The sequence below is a fragment of the Neocloeon triangulifer genome, unplaced genomic scaffold (assembly GCF_031216515.1).
Source record: "Neocloeon triangulifer isolate White Clay Creek 2 clone unplaced genomic scaffold, ASM3121651v1 ptg000009l, whole genome shotgun sequence".
Lineage (NCBI taxonomy): Eukaryota > Metazoa > Arthropoda > Insecta > Ephemeroptera > Baetidae > Neocloeon > Neocloeon triangulifer.
The window spans coordinates 2002551-2020839 of NW_026775551.1; the positions used below are offsets into that span (position 1 = coordinate 2002551).

The 18289-nt window shown below is 41.4% G+C and overlaps 6 protein-coding genes across 7 annotated transcripts; 3 read left to right on the forward strand and 3 right to left on the reverse strand.

Annotated features, from left to right (window-relative positions):
* Nucleotides 1–66: 66 nt before the first annotated feature.
* On the forward strand, nucleotides 67–4210 carry LOC132195530 (folliculin-interacting protein 2). Its single transcript, XM_059617598.1, has 12 exons — nucleotides 67–194; nucleotides 273–516; nucleotides 710–926; nucleotides 1013–1197; nucleotides 1249–1469; nucleotides 1803–1995; nucleotides 2053–2352; nucleotides 2409–2526; nucleotides 2578–3192; nucleotides 3306–3610; nucleotides 3671–3815; nucleotides 3864–4210. The coding sequence occupies exons 2-12, from the start codon at nucleotides 422–424 to the stop codon at nucleotides 4068–4070; spliced, it is 2601 nt and encodes an 866-aa protein (XP_059473581.1). The 5' UTR covers nucleotides 67–194; nucleotides 273–421; the 3' UTR covers nucleotides 4071–4210.
* Nucleotides 4196–6407, reverse strand: LOC132195533 (UV excision repair protein RAD23 homolog B-like). Of its 2 annotated transcripts, none has more exons than XM_059617602.1 (5): nucleotides 6186–6407; nucleotides 5604–5792; nucleotides 5252–5545; nucleotides 4613–5100; nucleotides 4196–4527 (listed from the first exon to the last, which is right to left on the reverse strand). In XM_059617602.1, exons 2-5 carry the CDS (start codon nucleotides 5769–5771, stop codon nucleotides 4431–4433), a joined length of 1047 nt encoding a protein of 348 aa, XP_059473585.1. In that variant the 5' UTR covers nucleotides 5772–5792; nucleotides 6186–6407; the 3' UTR covers nucleotides 4196–4430. The 2 variants fall into 2 exon arrangements, with proteins under 2 accessions (XP_059473585.1, XP_059473584.1); XM_059617601.1 differs by having other exon boundaries at nucleotides 6211–6405.
* Nucleotides 6408–6444: 37 nt separating this feature from the next.
* Nucleotides 6445–10671, forward strand: LOC132195529 (exosome complex exonuclease RRP44). Its single transcript, XM_059617597.1, has 18 exons — nucleotides 6445–6627; nucleotides 6741–6911; nucleotides 6978–7132; nucleotides 7189–7379; nucleotides 7450–7685; nucleotides 7743–7872; nucleotides 7927–8069; nucleotides 8135–8272; nucleotides 8326–8472; nucleotides 8527–8643; nucleotides 8697–8817; nucleotides 8869–9127; nucleotides 9189–9432; nucleotides 9493–9713; nucleotides 9772–9940; nucleotides 9995–10156; nucleotides 10211–10333; nucleotides 10393–10671. Exons 1-18 carry the CDS (start codon nucleotides 6574–6576, stop codon nucleotides 10528–10530), a joined length of 2919 nt encoding a protein of 972 aa, XP_059473580.1. The 5' UTR covers nucleotides 6445–6573; the 3' UTR covers nucleotides 10531–10671.
* Nucleotides 10554–12849, reverse strand: LOC132195532 (solute carrier family 35 member C2). Its single transcript, XM_059617600.1, has 7 exons — nucleotides 12660–12849; nucleotides 12363–12601; nucleotides 12080–12294; nucleotides 11950–12022; nucleotides 11744–11862; nucleotides 11242–11551; nucleotides 10554–11168 (listed from the first exon to the last, which is right to left on the reverse strand). The coding sequence occupies exons 2-7, from the start codon at nucleotides 12498–12500 to the stop codon at nucleotides 10863–10865; spliced, it is 1161 nt and encodes a 386-aa protein (XP_059473583.1). The 5' UTR covers nucleotides 12501–12601; nucleotides 12660–12849; the 3' UTR covers nucleotides 10554–10862.
* A 377-nt stretch (nucleotides 12850–13226) lies between these two features.
* On the reverse strand, nucleotides 13227–14892 carry LOC132195534 (SOSS complex subunit B1). The gene is made up of 3 exons (XM_059617603.1): nucleotides 14709–14892; nucleotides 13993–14287; nucleotides 13227–13933 (listed from the first exon to the last, which is right to left on the reverse strand). Exons 2-3 carry the CDS (start codon nucleotides 14260–14262, stop codon nucleotides 13604–13606), a joined length of 600 nt encoding a protein of 199 aa, XP_059473586.1. The 5' UTR covers nucleotides 14263–14287; nucleotides 14709–14892; the 3' UTR covers nucleotides 13227–13603.
* LOC132195531 (pyruvate dehydrogenase [acetyl-transferring]-phosphatase 1, mitochondrial) lies at nucleotides 14675–17850 on the forward strand. Its single transcript, XM_059617599.1, has 5 exons — nucleotides 14675–15159; nucleotides 15248–15386; nucleotides 16020–16453; nucleotides 16513–16812; nucleotides 16935–17850. The coding sequence occupies exons 1-5, from the start codon at nucleotides 15055–15057 to the stop codon at nucleotides 17337–17339; spliced, it is 1383 nt and encodes a 460-aa protein (XP_059473582.1). The 5' UTR covers nucleotides 14675–15054; the 3' UTR covers nucleotides 17340–17850.
* The last annotated feature ends 439 nt before the right edge of the window (nucleotides 17851–18289 follow it).

Below are 18289 nucleotides of genomic sequence, written 5' to 3' on the forward strand. Positions count from 1 at the left end.
AGCTTCTAATGTCCATAGCAAGTAAAAGCAGCACTAGAAAAGAACATAGACCACCTAGCGGTGGGAGACGCAAGCATCCGCGGAGAAAGAAGAGAGAAGTTGAGGGAAGGGGCCCCTTCAGCCCCTTGCCCCTTGTGTTTACATCACAAACATCATGTGACCAGCAGCAACGATCATGTCCCATGTGACTCTTGGTAATATTTTGAGCGATTTAAAAAGCGGAGGCTGTTTGTTGGCTCGAGGCCTCAAGAAGCACATGACTTTTATTTAAGGACTAGAAGCACGACGACGGTGTCTAATCTAATAGGAAGGAGAGAGAGCAAACAACAAATTGGGCCCCGAGCTTGAAATTGGTGCGCGAATCTGACCGTGATTTTTGATGCTGATGGCGAGGACCAAAGGGAGGGCATGATGTAGGGCGATGGCACTTTTGAACAAGCTCTTCGCCAACAAAAGGAGCAAAAGCAGTCGACCCCACTTTGGGCTGTTCGGCCGTGGCGATGAGGCTAACGAGAGGTAAAAAAAAAAAATGCAGAATAGGATCCTCAGTAGATTTTTTATTCAAATGTTGCAAACAGGGACTGCGAGTCAGCCCTGAATGCCATGTTCTAAATTTCCCATTGACCTATTTTTTTTTTTATAGATTATTCATTAATGATAAAAATAACAAATTTTCTTTTTTCTTTTGATTTCACCTTTTGAATTTCAGCTGGGTACCTTTCACTTTTGACCCCGACCAGGTCAGGGTGCTACTCTTCAGAGAGTGCGAGTCGCGCCGCCGGAAAATTCTGTTCGACTCGAGCTCGGTGCAGAAGGTTGCCGTGGCAGCAACCAAATCCTCAAGAAAATTTCCCTCTCTGCTGAGGAGTGAAACAAAAAAGACTGACCCCGTATTTGTAGAAGTTACTAATGGCTTTGGCTATAAGGTATTTTCCGGTTAATTTGTTTAAATCTCATTCAAATGAAATTGCTGGTATTGATTTTTAATGGCTAACATTTGAATTCGCACCAGCTATCTCGCCCAACCGAGACAATCGACTTGGCCGCCGTGAGCGACATGATTTTCGGAACAGTGCCTCTGAACTTCCAAGGTGCTTCTTTAAAGATGCACTGTTTGCAGAACCCAAACCGCCTTATGTGCACCAAAGTTTTTCCGTCGCCCAGCACAACAAATCACAACCCACACAATAAAAATAGGTTTGCGTTAAAGATTTGGAATTTTTTTATCTAACAAAGCTTCAATCTTAGTGACGACTCAGTAGGCTGTGCATCAGGAGCGTCCCTGGGAGAGTCGATTGTGATGAACCTTAGCATGGAGGGGGCCAACCTGGACAAGAAAGCGAGTGAAGGGGACAGTGGCTTTTCAGGAGCGGCATCCTTTAAATCTGCAAGCCTTGGCAGCAACAATTGCAACTCCTGGTCGCTTGGAGAACCACAGCAGCCTGATTCACGAGAATCGTCCTTCAATAGTAAGAAAAGTACAATATAAGTCTTTTAAAGCTTCCCAAATTTCTGGCTTAAACCATAGTAATGTTCAAGAGTCAATTGCATTACTTTTCAAGGTCAATATACAGCATAAAAGAATATTGATCAAGTTTAGTCCCATGTGTGTTATAAAACGTTAGTTCATAGTCTGTCCATTTTGCAATTTATCAGGAATATAATTTCTTCTCTGTATGTATTGTCATTAAGGAATACAAATACAATTTGGGTGGTGACTTTTGCACCATCATAAAAGGGCCCGACAAGACTCTGCCTTGACCTGATCCTTAAAAATAAAATAAAATTTTGTCTTTCAAAAGGTGTAGGTTCGTGGCTTCCGAATCATTCAAGTGGCAGCTTGAGCAGTTTGCAGAGGCGATTCATGAAACACGTAGCCACGTCGATGGAAACCTCTGAAGCATTGCCCAGTTTGTCTCCAAACAAAGATGCAAAGAGGAGCAAGCTCGGTCTCGCAGTTCTCCTCAGACTCTCTGGAGAAAACGAAATGGATCAGTAAAAATATTTTGACAGTTTTAAGATTTCACCTTTTAATTTTAAATTTCTGTCCAGAACGCAGCAGGATTTTTTCTTTGATCACGTGCCAGTGCTGGACAGCATCATCCGACGCATGCATGCAGTGGTAGAAAAGTCGTACACGCACCGCGAACGCTTTTTACACCTGATGAAAGAGGGCGCAGACGAACTGCAAGAGTCGGTGGTGCATCTCTTCTCCTCTCCTCGGCTGCCCAGGCCGGTTTGGCTTGGCCTGATGACAGCATCTTCCGAAAGGGCTCACACAAGCCTTGCTCAAACATTCCTAAACGATCTTTGCTTCCTACTCGCCTCTCTAGAAACAAAGTCTGCTCACTTGTAAGTTGTTGCTTGTTAACTTGAACTCGGATAAACAATTTAAAATTCATTTCCAGTTTTGTAAGCACACTAGTCACTGCTGTTCTTACCTACCACCTTGGATGGGTCAGCACGGTATTGCCAGGTGCGGTTCCTCCTCTCAACAGACCACCGCCAAACTCCCCAAACAAAATGGTTTGCTTTGACCTAAAAATAAAAGCAAAAACTAATCAAATCTTTGTACAGCTCGATTCACTTGCCAAGTGCCATCCATACAATGCTCTGTGGGCGCAGTTCGGCGACCTCAAAGGTGCCCTTGGTCATCCACTTCGAGTTGCCCGCACTATTGTGACTGGCAGCGAGTCCGATGTGCTCAACCGTCTTGTGCGAATGCTCTCGTACTTCATACGCTGCGGTTCTGTCAGCAAAAACTTTGAGGAAAGACTGAGCACGAACACCACCGACTCCCTGTTGCAGAGCAATTCGACCAAGACGTTGACCTCCAAGGGGATTGACCTTAGTTCGAGCACCCTGGTCTGCCAAGAGCCACGTCCAGGACTGAGAAGAAACGCCAGTTGTTTGTCGGATGTTGGAAACGTCAAGTCTTTGTACCCAAGCCTGTCTGAGGTGGACTTAATTTCAGACAAGGTGTCCCGGTTGTGTCGGGTGCCAGCTGAGGCCATCATGTGGCATGTGAACAACCTGGGAAGTCCGCCCAGGCGAAAAGTCGATTCAGTGAAACAAAACTCTGCTCCTCCAGAGTCTTTTAGTGCAGTTGCTGATCTCGGAGTTGTTTTTGTTGTAGGAGATGATGAAAATATGGATAGCCCACCTAAGGATGATCATTCAATTCTGAGACAGGTGAGAAAATTTTGGAACTTCTAATAATAAAAAATCCACATTTTTATTTTTGACTTGATTTTTTTTTATTAAGAAAAATGTAATGAACTCTCTTGTGAATATCCACCTTTTAGCTACAAGAAGCTACATGTTTGAAAGACTTAAGCGATGAAGAGCAGGATGGCCCTCAACTGATGGAAATACCTATTCCATCCTCCGAAGTGCGACTCCCGCAGCCGTACAATGGATTCGCAGCCTCTCTAATGGGCTATACATCCGAGACTTACAGCCCTGATTTGGTAGTGCAAGCTTGCACCCAGGACGTTTCCGAGTGGAGGGAAAAGCTAAAGAGAGACCTGATGCTCTCTGCTTATCAACCCCTATTCGACAAAGAAGCTGTCGCCGAAGCAATATGCGTCATGGGAAACGTGGACAAGTGGTAAAATCAATCTTTGCCTTAATTGTGGTATTTTGATGAAAACTCAATTTGTTTTTCCAGGGAGGTTCAGATAGTTTCTAGTCACACTTATGTAGCGGAGAGGCATTCGAATAATTTAGGAATACGACAGGGAATGTCCCAATTGGTTGCAGACATGCTGGAATCCGTGCACCACCTTTGCAAGTTTGACACTCCGCCCGAATATGTAAGAATAAATTTCTGTTGCGACATAATTACTAACTTCATACTTTAGTGCCTTCAACACATAGAATCAAAACTACGTGAAATATGCCTTCACAGCCACGCCTTAGCGCAGCTGCTTCTAGCCACCGACTTTTGTGAAATGACCCGGCTGACTTCTGCCCTCAATCTGGAGGCCAACGATGTGCCCCTCTTGCTTGCTGTGGCGTCTACTCACTCGCCCGAAGTCACGCAGCGCTACGGCTTAACGTTTCAGTAAAAAAGATGTATACTTTATTACTTTTTTTTTTCAAAGATAAAATTACTTTTGTAGATTGATTTTATTTAACCAAATAATAAAAGAGTTTCTAATTATTGCTGGTCCGAATAATAAAATGCTGGAGCTCATGATTTGTTAAACGTATTGCATTTATTCAAACAAAAAAACCTTACATGCAAACTATGGTATAGAAAACCAAACACATAGCGCAGCGTGTTCATTAGGCTAAAGCAAGGTTGGTGTGAGTTTGATTTGAAGGTATGTCTTTAAATATTGTAATATCTCATCGTCAGTTATTGTGTCCACCTGCACATAATTCCTCAGCCTGCTTAGCCACCCACATTCATTCAAGCGAACGCCTCAGTCGTCCATGTTTTGGGAGAGCAGGAAATTGGCCGCCAGGTTCTCGTTCTTTTCGCAGGCAAAGTAGGCCTGCACGACAAGGTGCTCAGGGAATCTGGAAAAAAAACATTCAACATATTAAAAAAACAGTTGATTACAGAATAGAATACAAGTTTGAGCAATCAATTGCATGATCTTACCCAAGGTCCTTCAGTCTCTCAATGGCTTCCTTATCTTGAGGCGTGATCTGGATGGAGTGGGGAAGCAGGCCTTCACCAGGAACAGCAGGCTGGCCAGCAGGGTTTCCGGAACCGCCACCACCAGCAGGGCCACCAGCGGCAGACCCTTCGTTGAGCATGCGGATGAAGGCGTCTCTATTGGAAGAAATGAGTTCAAGCAGCGCTGGATTTGTCTGGCCAATCTGCTGCAAGGCAGCATTCAGCAGCTGAGGATTTTGCTGGATGGCCTGACGCATCTGCTGGAACTGCGGCTGCGTACGCAAAAATGCCAATGGGTCTTCGCCTTCTCCAAGGCCACCTTCCTCTTCGTCCATCATCAAAGCACCACCAACACCACCACCCGCAGCTGGAGCTGGCACTGCCTCTTCAATGTTTCCTGGAATGCCGTTAATCAAGTACTCGACGGCTCGATCTGGATTGTTGAAAGATGCACGCAGTGCCTCTTTGACCTAAAAAAATTTCAAATATTTACTCTTATTGTTAATCCAATAAGTGATCTAGTTAATAAAAACTATCAATCTGATCCTTAGTTTAAATGCTGATTACGGACAAGTTGCATTTTCCTGTGGTGATGAAAAAAATTATTTATCCTTCACAAACCTGAGCTTCGTCGTATCCCATGGAGACAATGTTCTGGACCATAGCGTCAATAGCTGGCCCGGTGAGCAGAGTCGACTCAGCAGGGCCGCTCACAGCTGCGGCGGGGGCTGAAGAAGAAGGGGCTGGGGAAGGTACAGCAGGTTGGGCAGGGGCACTTGTGGTTGGTGGTGGAGGTGCTGGAGCTGGGGTGCTGGCTGCGGGAGCTTCAGGGGTTGGAGCCTCTGCAGCTTTGGGGGGCTTAGTCACCAAGCACACGATGAACTTCTTCTCATCCAGGCCAAGTGTCTTCAGCTCCTGAATCGACACAAACGTGATTAGAACAGTAAAATACAAGTTTGTTAAAATTTCATACCTGATGGTCTTCTAAGATCTTGCCAGAGTAGATGAGTCGTTGCTGTGCGGCAGGATATCCAGATCCCTTGTCTTTTTCAATCTTTTCTTTCAGGTCCTTGACTAAGCCGCTCTCATCAACATCGACCTGAAAGGTCTGCTGCTCCAGGTTCTTCACTGTGACCAGCATGTTCTGTACCTCTAGTCACTCCTTAAAAAAAAAAATAGAAAAACTGTTTGTTGCAAAATCACTTGCTAGGAAAATTCAAAACAAATTTGTGTCTTTTTTATCATTTCTCAGTTTTCTCCACGTAAATAAATATAAAAAAAGTGATAATATATGACACTTTATTCTTTCCATGCCCAAACATTTCCAAAAAATTGTGAATGCAAAATACAATTCTTGAATGGATTTTTTGTGAATTTGTTGGCAAAAGGAATTTGAAAGAATTAAAGTTTTAATGACAAATTAAAAAAGGACTATTAAGAAATTTATACTGGTTGGCTTTATTGATTTTTAGTGAGCGCAGAGGAAAAAATTAGCTGGAAAATTTTTTTGCGCTTTTGAAGAGGAAATTCTTTATGAAGACGCAGAGTGACGCACCGATAAAGAATTCATTTGACCGCACCTGGTGTTAGAAAACCAGCCAAGAGAATTTTGGCGCATCAATCGGACTGTCCGCTTTTGGAGTGGCCGCTTGTGGCTCATCAAGTTGTGTCCTCAACCCTGAAGAATTGCGATTTCTCGACCTTGCTTGTTTCGGCGACGGGCACGAATCGTATCACAAACAATTCTTATGAATCATCAAGCAGTGACCGGCCACTTTGCAATCATCGATCATCAGCGCACGCGGCTGGACCACGTGATATGATTGTTTTGGTTGAAACAGAAAAGTTTGCTGATTTTTTTCAGCCGGCGCACGCTGCATTTCATTCAATCAAATACTATTTTGAGGGACTTTACCGATATTACAGCTTAAAAATTCGCGATAATGAAGACTTCCAAAGTCTTCGTGAAGAAGACTAAAAGAGGAGCAATCCTGAAGGTTTGTTTTCTTTTTAATTTACGTTTCATATTAGCAAGTTTTTTGTTACAAAATTACAAACTGGAATGAACCAAATGAACAATTAATATGATAATTATTAATAATTTTATTAGATCGTGAGAGAGCACTATCTGAGGACAGACTTGACATGCGGATCGTATTTCTGTAAGAAATGCTTTCACGCTCCCAAAGATTTGATCCTTGACGAAGTTCCTGAAATTCTAAGCTCCACCTACAACTATCATCATTATCTTGTGTTAGACACCAACATCATTTTAGACCAGGTTTTTATAAAATTAGCATCATGTTATGAAAATTTAAATTTTTATTCAAACGTAAAACCTTCACAGATCGATATTTTGGAGTCGAGAGTTCTCTCAAACATCATCCTTCTGCAAACCGTCCTGGAGGAAGTCAGAAACCGGAGCTCCACAATTTACAAAAGGCTCCTGGACTTGACTGGAGAAACCAAAAATTTCTACACATTTGTCAATGAGCATCACAAGTAATTTTGATTGTTTATTCATCTCCAGGTTTGTAGTAAAGAATTTAATTTTGCAGAGACACACATGTTGAGAGCAGAGACCTCGAGTCCAAAAATGACCGAAACGACAGAGCCATTCGACGAGCAGTCGAGTGGTACAACGAGCACCTCACCACACAGGGTGGTGTCTGTGTGAAGGTGATCTTGCTGACGGATGACAACAAAAATAGAGAATTAGCTCTAAAAGAAGGCCTTGTTGCCTTGACAAGTATGTTAAAATATTACAGCTAGTATTTTATAAGAGAGAACAACTCTTTGCGCTGAATTTTTGTCATCAGTGAGGGAATATGTGTCCTCCCTTGAGAAACACCAAAATTTGATGGACAAACTGAGCCACAAAAGCTACGACATTGACGCTGGGGGAAAAGCAAAAACTCCTCTCTTCCCTGCCCACTTGTCAGCAGAGCAGGTTCACATGGGCATCAAGACTGGGAAATTGTTACAAGGCGTCTTTTACGCTTCCAGAGACAATTTCCTCGAAGGCACAGTCAACGTCGATGGGATGGAAAAATCGGTAGACGATCCATATTTTCAACAAGCATTCAACCTTTTTTAATGTGAAATTCTACAGGTGTTAGTTCAGGGTCACGAGGGATTGAACAGGGCTGTTGACGGAGATCTGGTTGCCCTTGAAATGTTATCCGAGAGCAACTGGTCGGCACCCTCTGATGTAGTTTTGCAGGATGAGGGCGGAGATCCAGGTTTGATTAAGCTATTCTATATTCACTGATATTTAATTGATATTTTTTTATCAGGAGACGTAAATCCTGAGGAGGAGCAAATTTTGGAATCTGCAACTAAGAGCAAGGAGAAAATTCCAACAGGTAAAGTGGTGGCAATCATCAGACGCAATTGGCGACAGTATTGCGGCATCCTCCAATTGGGAAACTATCAAGGGGTGAGATCTCAAGTTTTATTGTGTCTATTTTATACAAAATATTACCAAAAACCTTATATTTCTAGGCCGTCAATCAAATTTTTGTGCCAGCTGAGAGGAAAATTCCCAAAATTAGATTTGAGACACGTCAGGCTGATGTTCTTGCAAGTCAGCGCATTATTGTGGCCATCGACTCATGGTCTCGGTATTCTAGGTATCCAAAGGTAGTAAATAATTTAATTGTCAATACAAATTTCAATCTATTTGTGATGACTAGGGTCACTTTGTCCGAGCATTGGGAGAAATCGGTGACAAAGACACTGAGAATGAAGTGCTTCTTCTTGAACACGACGTCCCACACACCAAATTCTCGGATGCTGTTCTTGCTTGTCTTCCTCAAATGCCTTGGAAAATCACAGAAGAGGTTCATTGAATGAAAATTTCACCACTATTATTTTAGACATAAATTTTCTCTCAGGATTTAGCCAACCGAGTTGATTTGAGAAATGTTTGCATCTGCAGTGTGGATCCGCCTGGTTGTACTGATATCGACGATGCATTGCACTGCTTCCAATTGCCAAATGGAAACTATGAGGTAATAATTTTCTCTTAATTTTATTAAGATCTAAATTGGTTGTCAATGTTTAGGTTGGCGTCCACATTGCTGATGTGAGTCACTTCATCAGACCTGGAACCGAGCTTGACAAAGAAGCTTCAAGAAGGGCAACAACTGTTTATTTGATTGACAAGAGACTGGACATGGTTCCAGGTTAGTTTCAAATTAATTATCAGGTCTTAATTTAAAGAATAAAAATTGCAGAACTTCTTAGCTCTAATTTGTGCTCGTTGCGTGGTCAGGAAGAAAGATTTGCATTTTCTTGCATTTGGGAATTATCACCTGACGCCCAGATTTTGAACACCAGATACCACAAGAGCGTTATTTGCTCCAAAAGAGCAATGACTTATGAAGAAGCTCAGTTGATCATTGACGACTCGAGTCAGCAGGACGATCTTGCAAAGGGTTTGAGAGGCCTCAACAATTTGGCTAAAAAACTGAAAAAGCAGCGCACAGATAATGGGTTTGTAGATTTTTTTCAATGGAAATTTAGTTTCTTCATTTTGAAAATAAATATTTTCCAGAGCGCTGGTTCTGGCATCTCCAGAAGTCCGATTCCACGTCGACAGTGAGACCCATGAACCTTTAGAGGTTGTAGTAAAAAAGATGAGAGAGACAAACTCGATGGTCGAGGAGTTCATGTTGCTGGCCAACATTTCCGTCGCCACCAGAATCCTAGCTGAATTTCCAGAATGTGCCATTCTCAGGCGGCATCCCATACCACCAATCAGCAATTTTGAGGCACTGATGCGGTCAGTTAGATCCCAGGTATTGCGAAGAGAAAAAAAAAATGATGAAAACATTTAACACCACTTCTAAATTAATTAGGGTTTTGAGCTGGATGTTTCGACTGGGAAGACATTTTCAGAGAGTTTGGACAAGGCGGTGAAGCCAAATAACCCATTTTTCAACAACATTGTCCGTATCTTGGCAACTAGGTGCATGTTGCAGGCTGTCTACTTTTGCAGTGGAATGATTCAGCCTGACGAATACAAGCATTATGGATTGGCTGTGCCCATCTACACTCATTTCACTTCTCCCATTAGGAGGCAAGAATAAAATTTATCCCTTTTTGATATAAATAAATTATTTTCGAAATGTTTCCAGATATGCTGACATCATGGTGCATCGACTTCTTGCAGTGTGCATTGGTGCCGACCACATGAGCCCCGAGATGCTGGACAAAAATTTCAGCAACCAAGTGTGCAAAAATTTGAACTACAGGAACAGAATGGCACAATATGCTGGTCGAGCCTCTGTTGCCCTTCACACACATGTAAATATATCCACTGATAAAAGTGAATCCCATAATAATATTATCAAAAAATAGATTTTCTTCCGAAACAAAATCCAAGATGAGCAAGGATACATTTTGTATGTCAGAAAAAACGCTCTATTGATTCTGATACCTAAGTATGGCCTCGAGGGAACTGTTTATGTTGCTCCAAAGAAAGGAGAAACAATGCTTGTCAACTTTATGTACGATGAAGAGGTACTTTTTTCCCAAAACAAATTGGTTCAGACTCTTTAATCAAATAATTGGTAGGAACAATCACAAACATGTGGAAATGTGGTGTTCAGGCCTTTTGACCCAGTCAAAGTTCAGCTGAGCTTGGACCAGACAGACAGGCAGCGAGAGAAACTAGTATTCAAGCTTGTCGAACCAGTCGTAAGTTATAATAAAGTGGAACTCTTTACTACTTAAATATATAAAAAAAAATTATCTAGATAACTGGGTTCAGTGTTCCATCAGTTGGATCAGAGGCTCAAGAGGAGCCAATGGAGGTGGAAATTGTAGATGAGAAACCAAAAGGAGCAACGTCTACTGTTCCTCCATCAAAACGCTCGCGGCGGAGCAAACGATGATTTAAAAAAATAAGCTGTCAGGACCCATTCAATATTCTGGCATTTTTATTTCAAAATGTGCTTTTACAAACAAGATAAATACTGTTCTTACATTTTTAGAAAAACAAAATAAATTTTCACCCTTTCATAATAAACAAATAAATCAACTTTCTTTTGGAATGAGAAATGATTGCACTGCACATCCTTGGTCGAGATTAAATTAAATTACATTAAATGCCTAAGGCACCAGCGGCAAGTGTTTCAACGCTTCATTTGTTTTCAGTCATGGATTAGAATTAAATTTTCAGCTCGTGAAACGATAGATAAATTAAATTGTTCATGTATATCAACTATCAACTGAGCTCTCGTCTATTAACAATATTGAACAAAACGTCCTCATCATCGTCAGTGGTCATTAGGTCTTCCTGACCAATAGCATCTTCCACCAACAAGACACCCCTGCCCATGTCTAGCAACGGCATGCGCACATCAGTCGAGAACAGTTCTTCTTCGTCCTCTTTTTCAGGCTTCGCTGGCGTGATCGCTTTGTTCAACACGTGGACTAGAATTCCGCACAGGCAGATGACCAGGCCAATTGCGTTGAAGGGGGACATTTTGTCACCGTTGTATTTCACAGCTAAGATAAATGTGCAGGCCTCCTGCAAATATCAAAACAATAGTTTATAAATGCCCATAAATACATTTCTGTGGATTGATTGAAAAACTACGTGCTTTGAAAATTCCTGCAATTGAGAGGGTGAGACTGGACGTAACCATGATGAGGAGGAACTCTGATATCTCCATGAGGAATGCTATAGAGGCACCTAGCAGAATGCCAAAAACGGTGTGTGCCAGCTCGGACCATTGGTCAAAACGGAATGCTTGGTAAGTGCTCGCAAGTGAAACCCCTTCGATGAGAACCACAAATGGAATCAGGGTCACAGCCATCCAAGGCTGCATGTGGTAGATCATGTCAATGGGATTGCCGAGACCCAATTTGCTGCGGTGCATCATCATCTGAGCCAACGTCCAGCGAAGACCACTGAAATATATCAGCAAATTAATTATAATAATTTTCTTACACTTGTCTGGCGCTTTAAAAAATAATTAAATTTGTTCTCAAAAAGTTTGTAACTCTTGAAGAATATTAAATTGTTTTTTATTAACCAGATGAGGAAATAAAATTCAGATGCAAAATTTTGGGTAATTTTTTTCAGTATATTTTCCAATATACCTTATGAACGATGCACTCAAAACAAGCAGAAAGCCAACTGCTTGAAATTGTGTTGATTTGTATGTGAACATTATCAGGCCGATAGAGATCATTGTTACAATCAACAACAGGGACCATGACTGAAATCAGACAAATACACAGGTCATAATTTAAGAAGAAAATACAGACAATATTTAAAAGGTGCTGAAATAAAGTTTAAATTGTACCTTCTTTTCAAGTTTAAACAATAGTGCAAAACCTAGGATGAAAATAACTGATGTTGACTTCGTCATTGTGTATCTGAAAAAATATACTGTATAATATATTTCAAAATGAGATAAACTTTTAGTTGCTCACAAAGAAACTGTGACCAACTCGAGGCCCCAATTGGACAAGCCGATGTCGAGAGCACTGGCGGCTCCTGCAGGCAGCACCTGAGAAGCGTAGCTCTTCCATTCGACTAGTGGTCTTTCTCTTGACGTTGCAGCTTCATAAATAATACGACAAAGCCACGCCAATATGAATTTGATCAACAAGTGGCACAGGACAATTGTCAGTGGATAGTGGAAATCCTGAGGCGAAAATATATGTACATAATTTTAGTGTGCTTTTGGTTAAATTCGATCGAGGAATAATTCACCTGAGTGAATTGCCTCTGGTAAAATGTGAGGCCGATGGAGAGGCCATAGTAGACAAGGATGAGCACCGAAGTTTTGATGGCTGTCCACCAGAACTGGGCGCTCCGCAGGGTATGTCGCAGGTTCAGCCACCATGGCATCGTGGAGCGGTCCTCGTAAGTCTCACGGTAGTCCACCAAGGTCAGTCATTCTTTTCTGCCGACCGGAAAGAGATTGGTGTAAAATCAGAGATAAGACGCCGCTGCAAAAAATAAACACGTCACACAAAAATCAACGAAATGTGTCACTGGAGAACAAACCTTGCAGGTGCGGGTTTTGTTGCTAAATCATCGATCGGTGTCCAAAAACTTGCCTGCTGGGGTTATTGGACGCATTTTAAAAATTGTTTACAATCTTCCAGCGCTATTTACGGCCAAGAAAACAGTGGATAAAAAGATGACGACAAACTGCAGTTCAAAATCCGATCCGACTTGGATGTGGGATTGGCAAAAGTGGGCGTAGGCGAAGGGTGAAGGCGGAGTGATTTCGTGGCGGCAAAGTTGGTCCTAAAAGGGCATAAGGGCCTCTGCTGTACTTTTAATAAAGCATGATTGCAGCAGTAAATGCAAATCTATCTCGGAAATAAAAAATCATTGATAAATATCTAGAATGATTAGAATTTTTGTTTGGCGCAAATTATAATGTTGAAATTTTTTACTATACATGCTTCATTTTTAGCAAACTTTAAAATTTGCAAAACTTGCAGAAAAATTTCTTTTCATTTCAATCAGTATTAAAAAGTGTGTCAAGAGAACTATTGTTTTGAGGCTTTTAATTAAAAAAAGGAGTAACACTATAAACAACACCATCTTCTACATAATATTAAATAAAATGAATAAAATGTACCATAATTATGACAATTTATATTAATTATAAAGAGAAACGATGACAAAATTTCGAAAATTTTTTTAAAACAAAGGAAATAAATATATCATAAATAGAAACCCAATAATATATTCATCATTCTTTTAATCAGTAATTTGCAATTATTGATTTAATTAAATCTCAAATCTGTAATAGTCTGTTGGAAGATTTTTTTCTTTCACTGATTTACACTAAGAGTCCACAGTACAAAATTTTGGCATGCTCTCTGCCACATTAAATATGAGTGCAATTGCATTGGAAAAATACTTGATCGCCGACGCCATTTAAATCCAGTCATTCACAGAACACTATTCATATCCATTCAGCAGGAGGGGTTGTGCTATCTTCTCGGAATCGCTCCATTGGCCACCTTCATGATTCCGTTGGGCGCAATAGGTCTCGAGCGGCCGTTCATCTCAGCGGCCTTGTCCGAGTTGTTGAAGCGGCCACCTTTGCTGTTGGGCATCATGCCAGTGCCCATTGGACCCATCGGTCCTCCTGGCTGTGGCGGTTGCTGCTGAGGGGGCGGTCGACCACCGTTGCCACCACCATTGCTGCCGTTGTTGGCCGCGGGAGGCTGATGGGGCGCTTGCACAGACAGGGCAGGGTTCGGCTCGCTCATATTTGGCTGCTCCGAAAAGACCATGCAAAATTCGCCTATTTTTTGGACCTGCAAGAAATTTGCGTAAATCATTATTCAATTAATTAAATGAATCGAACAAATCACACCTCTCCGTTTTTGCCTGAGTAAAGGGTGAGACAGTTCCTCCAGATTGTGGTGTAGGCTTTGCTAACGCGAACTATGTCCCCTGGGACGAGCAGTTGTCCCGGGGTGTCCCATATTGAAATGTTAATGCTGGCAGTCTGGTCTGCAACTTTGCACGAGCGCACCTCCCTGTTGTCCTTCGTCAGGGTGGGGTGACCTATTTCCAGCATGATGAACTCGATGTTGAGATTTTTCATTCCAGGGCGGACGTCTTTGATGTGCGTAATTTCCATGACTTTTTTTGTGTTCCCTCAATACCTATAAGAAATAAAAAATATTATATTAAAAATTTTCAAAAACAAAATATATATAGAACTAATGATTTGAGAAGTTTAGGCAAATTTGATAGCAAAAACAATTAAATTATTTGAAAATATTTTTAATATTGGTTACAACAAATAATATTAATTTTGGTAATTAAAATAATGACACCAGGAAAAACAAAATAATACATTAACAAGTAGTTGGTCACAAGAAAAATAACTTATAATAATTAAAACACAATGTTGTGTTTCTATTACAACAACGTGTGAGGTATATCAATTCACATGTACAGTCGTACACATGCGGGTGCGCTAAAAATCCGCTCTCTCCCCTCCACCACCATCAACACATAAAAAATGAATGGGTCATGCCCCTTGGCGAAGAGCTAATAATCAACGCCGATTTCGGCCCTTACCGACGAATTTGTGCGGGTTTCGTCACGCAATCATGCCGCGCGACTCTTAATCTTGAGAAAAATGACCCGGGAACGCGGCTTTGCGCGCAAAATCGGTCGAAATTCGGCGAAAAAAGGGGCCTAGTTTGACGGGTTGTCAGAGCTTGAGCATATGATCAGCGATTGTTGCGCCCCTGGCGACCTTTGCACGAAGCTCGCCAGCCAGAGACGAAGAAGCAGGCTTAAAATACCAAAACATGAGTGCAGCGGTTTCAGGTCCTGCTGACGGTCTGCTTTTGCAAGCCTCGATCACAATGGACCAGACTTAAAACGGATGCTTTGACGACCTTTTCGAACTCGACTTGTGATGGCTGCACGAAAAACTGTGTTCCCGCTACTGCGGCTGCAGCCCTCCAAAGGTTACTTCACCTCCGGCAGGCTGAGGGCCTATCCCCGACTCTCTCCTCAAGAGGTTAATTGTCATGAGATTGTCTTTATTATTTTTTAAATGAAGTGGTGTGAAATTTCAAGGGAATTTTAATTTTCGTGTTTTTTGGCAGGTCACGGCGATTTTGCGCGTCAACGAGTACACGCAGGAGTTTCAGGGCAGCAGTGTGAAATCGTACGACAGCAACCAGCTGCCCTCGAACAACCCCATTGAAGACACAAGAGCCGAAGCCCGATGTCTGCTTACACAAGGTCCGAGTTCGTTTGTTTGCTCTGTCCAAGTTTATTTGTTCATGAAAATCGATTGACCTGGATTACAGCATTCTATACATATACTTTTGCATAAATCCAGATTTTGAAAGTGTTTAACATTATCCATTGCAACTTCAAGAGCTTCCTGTACTTTTCGTAAATTTATATTAATTTCCTTTTAGTGGAAAAACAATTTATTAATTGACTCTCCGTTTAATTTTTTAATTAAAATCTACTTTGTAAATTTTATAAATAATAATTTTTGTTTTTACCTTAATTATTAATTAAATTTTGGCCCCTTTTATTTTTTTATACTATTTTCTCCTTTCATCTACAATAAGTATATCGTTAATAAATTTTAATCCATTAGTTAACCTGCTGTAATTTTTGGTACATCATGATGCATGAAATTATGAAACTCTTAGTGATGGAAATCAAACGCGGCTGAGAGTTTAGTTAGGGTTGAGAACAACAAACATTATTTGTAATTGGGTTACTTGGCTGGCAGCCGTCCAGAAAGCTGCATCTTGAACTTTCTCAATGACAAACTTCTTGGGCTGTTCTCCTCTCTCACATCAAACTAAATAGAAAGCAGCAAGAAAAGCGTCATATTATAATCAATACTTTTTCTAGGTCTCCTAATGGGGATCTTCGATGGCCACGCAGGAGGCTCCTGCGCCCAGGTGCTGTCCAAGAGGCTCTTCAAGTATGTGGCGGCGTCGCTTCTGCACCCCGAGGTTGTGCACAAGTTCACGCAATCACCCACAGATCTGATTCAGTCGTTCAACGACAACTACAAATTGACCGAAGTTTTAGAAGACCTGTATGTTAAAAGTTTTGACCAGTTCCTCAATGATCTGTCCAAGCAAACGTCCGAGGAGGACACAAATAAGGCCCTGGAAAGGGCATTCATGCGAATGGACGAAGACATCAGTCGAGAGGCCGAGCCCAAGGTGGCTGGCCCGGCCAGTCAAGCCACATTGACGGTGGCAGGCTCAGGCGCCGTAGCCTGCGTCTCCTACATTGCTGGCGCCCATTTGCATGTAGCCAGTACTGGAGATTGTCAGGTGAGACTGAAATCTTTTAATCTAATGCAGTTTTTAATTAAAATCCTCTGCCGTTTTAGGCTGTGTTGGGTTCTGTGACCGAGAACAACCGCTGGACGGCAATAAAACTCACCGAGGAGCACAATTCGGACAATGTGGCCGAGGTGTCTCGTATCTTGGCCGAACATCCACCTAACGAAAAGGACACTGTGATCAAGATGGACAGACTTTTGGGGCAGTTGGCACCTCTAAGGGCTTTCGGTGATTTCCGCTATAAGTGGAGTAAAGACAGATTAAGGCAACAACTTGTGCCCAAGCTAGGAGAACAGGCCATCCCTCCAAACTACTACACACCTCCTTATCTGACTGCCAAACCTGAGGTAAAAATTTTTTTAATATAAAAAAATCCTAAAAAAAGTCACGTCAGTTCATTGCAATTCGGTGTAATCCAGGCGTTTTATTTTTTAAAATTTTTTAAGACTTCACATTTTTATTTTCCCAGGTCACCCACCACAGACTGACGCCCAAGGATAAGTTCCTCGTGATTGCCTCGGATGGCCTGTGGGACTTGATTTCTCCCCTGCAAGCTGTGCGCCTTGTGGGTGAACACATGAGCGGTAAAGTGACTCTGAATCCGTTCCGCCTTCCCAAGACCGAAATGAGACTAAAAGAAGTTAACCAGTTGCTGCTGCAAAGAAAAGAGGGACTCAAAATGAAGCCCCTTGACACCAACGCAGCCACCCATTTGATCAGAAACGCCCTCGGGGGAACTGAGTACGGCATTGACCACGGCAAACTTTCCCAGTTACTGATGCTGCCGGATGACATGGTGCGAGTGTTTAGAGACGATATCACAGTTACCGTAGTCTACTTTGACTCGGAGTTCCTTCAAAAGTGTCCAGCTTGATAGGAAAGGCATCAGTCGGTCAATGAGCGGGCAATCAAGTAAGTTAAATTTTTATCATTGATAAATGTTGTCTTTGGCAAAATTTTAGAAAGTGGAAAGTTTTTTTAAATTTCTTCGAAGGAAATGTTTTGAATCTGATACATCAGAGACTTTTGTAGAAGTTTAATTATTGCCAGTAATTCGCACATGTCATTAGTTTAAGTTCTTGCAACAATTAAGGTGCCAATAATTAAAAAGGTTGTCTTTAAATATCTGACGTCAGAAAATGATGTTTAAAAATTCTTGATTAAAGAGTGCAAAGCGATTAATTTATTATTTGCAATAGACGTAGAAGGCTGTTTTATTAAATATGATGGAGAGCACCTAGTGTCCTATCACTGAGTGATAGCAGGTTGCTGCGAGCTGTATTGTTATGTTTGCCAGCTGTGTTGGCAATTTATTTGTAATAGTTTGGATTAAATTGTTGATTCAATTCCCACGCAAATAAAATTTATGCCAAATAAAATACTTATACTATTTTTTTCATATATTATCATATCATGGATTTAAAGAGATAAATACCACAAGCCTTGAAATATTCTAGATACTCTTAATTATTCTACACAATTAAAGATAGTTAGTAAGAATTATAAGCTGTCAGATATTCAATTGATTTATAATTGCTATATATAGTTATAACTACATTTCAGACCAGCACGATCACTGATGTTTCACAAAAGGGAACAGTATATACTCAGTCAGCAATGAATATGTTTTGAAATGCTTTATGTGGGATGAATATTCAGCAACAAAGTTTAAAGCGACATTGCAAAACAATATAATTCAAAAATATTCACGAATACATATTCGTTTGCCATATTCGGAATATCTAGGAAAACACATAAGAAGAGTAAAAGATGCGGAAGGGAGGCTACCTCCTAGGAGACCAGCGCGCTGATCTGGACCAGTTT

Coding starts and splice junctions, on each gene's coding strand:
- LOC132195533 (XM_059617602.1), bottom strand. CDS start 5,771: ATGCTGGTCACAGTGAAGAACCTGGAGCAGCAGACCTTTCAGGTCGAT. Junction 5,546..5,603: donor AGATCTTAGAAGACCATCAG/GTATGAAATTTT, acceptor GTGTCGATTCAG/GAGCTGAAGACACTTGGCCT. Junction 4,528..4,612: donor GAGAGACTGAAGGACCTTGG/GTAAGATCATGC, acceptor TTTTTTTTCCAG/ATTCCCTGAGCACCTTGTCG.
- LOC132195534 (XM_059617603.1), bottom strand. CDS start 14,262: ATGGAAATTACGCACATCAAAGACGTCCGCCCTGGAATGAAAAATCTC. Junction 13,934..13,992: donor ACTCAGGCAAAAACGGAGAG/GTGTGATTTGTT, acceptor AATTTCTTGCAG/GTCCAAAAAATAGGCGAATT.
- LOC132195531 (XM_059617599.1), top strand. CDS start 15,055: ATGGCTGCACGAAAAACTGTGTTCCCGCTACTGCGGCTGCAGCCCTCC. Junction 15,387..16,019: donor CCGATGTCTGCTTACACAAG/GTCCGAGTTCGT, acceptor TACTTTTTCTAG/GTCTCCTAATGGGGATCTTC. Junction 16,813..16,934: donor ATCTGACTGCCAAACCTGAG/GTAAAAATTTTT, acceptor TTATTTTCCCAG/GTCACCCACCACAGACTGAC.
- LOC132195532 (XM_059617600.1), bottom strand. CDS start 12,500: ATGCCATGGTGGCTGAACCTGCGACATACCCTGCGGAGCGCCCAGTTC. Junction 12,295..12,362: donor ACCAGAGGCAATTCACTCAG/GTGAATTATTCC, acceptor TTTTCGCCTCAG/GATTTCCACTATCCACTGAC. Junction 11,169..11,241: donor CAATTGCAGGAATTTTCAAA/GCACGTAGTTTT, acceptor TGATATTTGCAG/GAGGCCTGCACATTTATCTT.
- LOC132195530 (XM_059617598.1), top strand. CDS start 422: ATGGCACTTTTGAACAAGCTCTTCGCCAACAAAAGGAGCAAAAGCAGT. Junction 2,353..2,408: donor GAAACAAAGTCTGCTCACTT/GTAAGTTGTTGC, acceptor ATTCATTTCCAG/TTTTGTAAGCACACTAGTCA. Junction 3,193..3,305: donor ATCATTCAATTCTGAGACAG/GTGAGAAAATTT, acceptor TCCACCTTTTAG/CTACAAGAAGCTACATGTTT.
- LOC132195529 (XM_059617597.1), top strand. CDS start 6,574: ATGAAGACTTCCAAAGTCTTCGTGAAGAAGACTAAAAGAGGAGCAATC. Junction 6,628..6,740: donor AAAGAGGAGCAATCCTGAAG/GTTTGTTTTCTT, acceptor TAATTTTATTAG/ATCGTGAGAGAGCACTATCT. Junction 7,380..7,449: donor AGGCCTTGTTGCCTTGACAA/GTATGTTAAAAT, acceptor TTTTGTCATCAG/TGAGGGAATATGTGTCCTCC.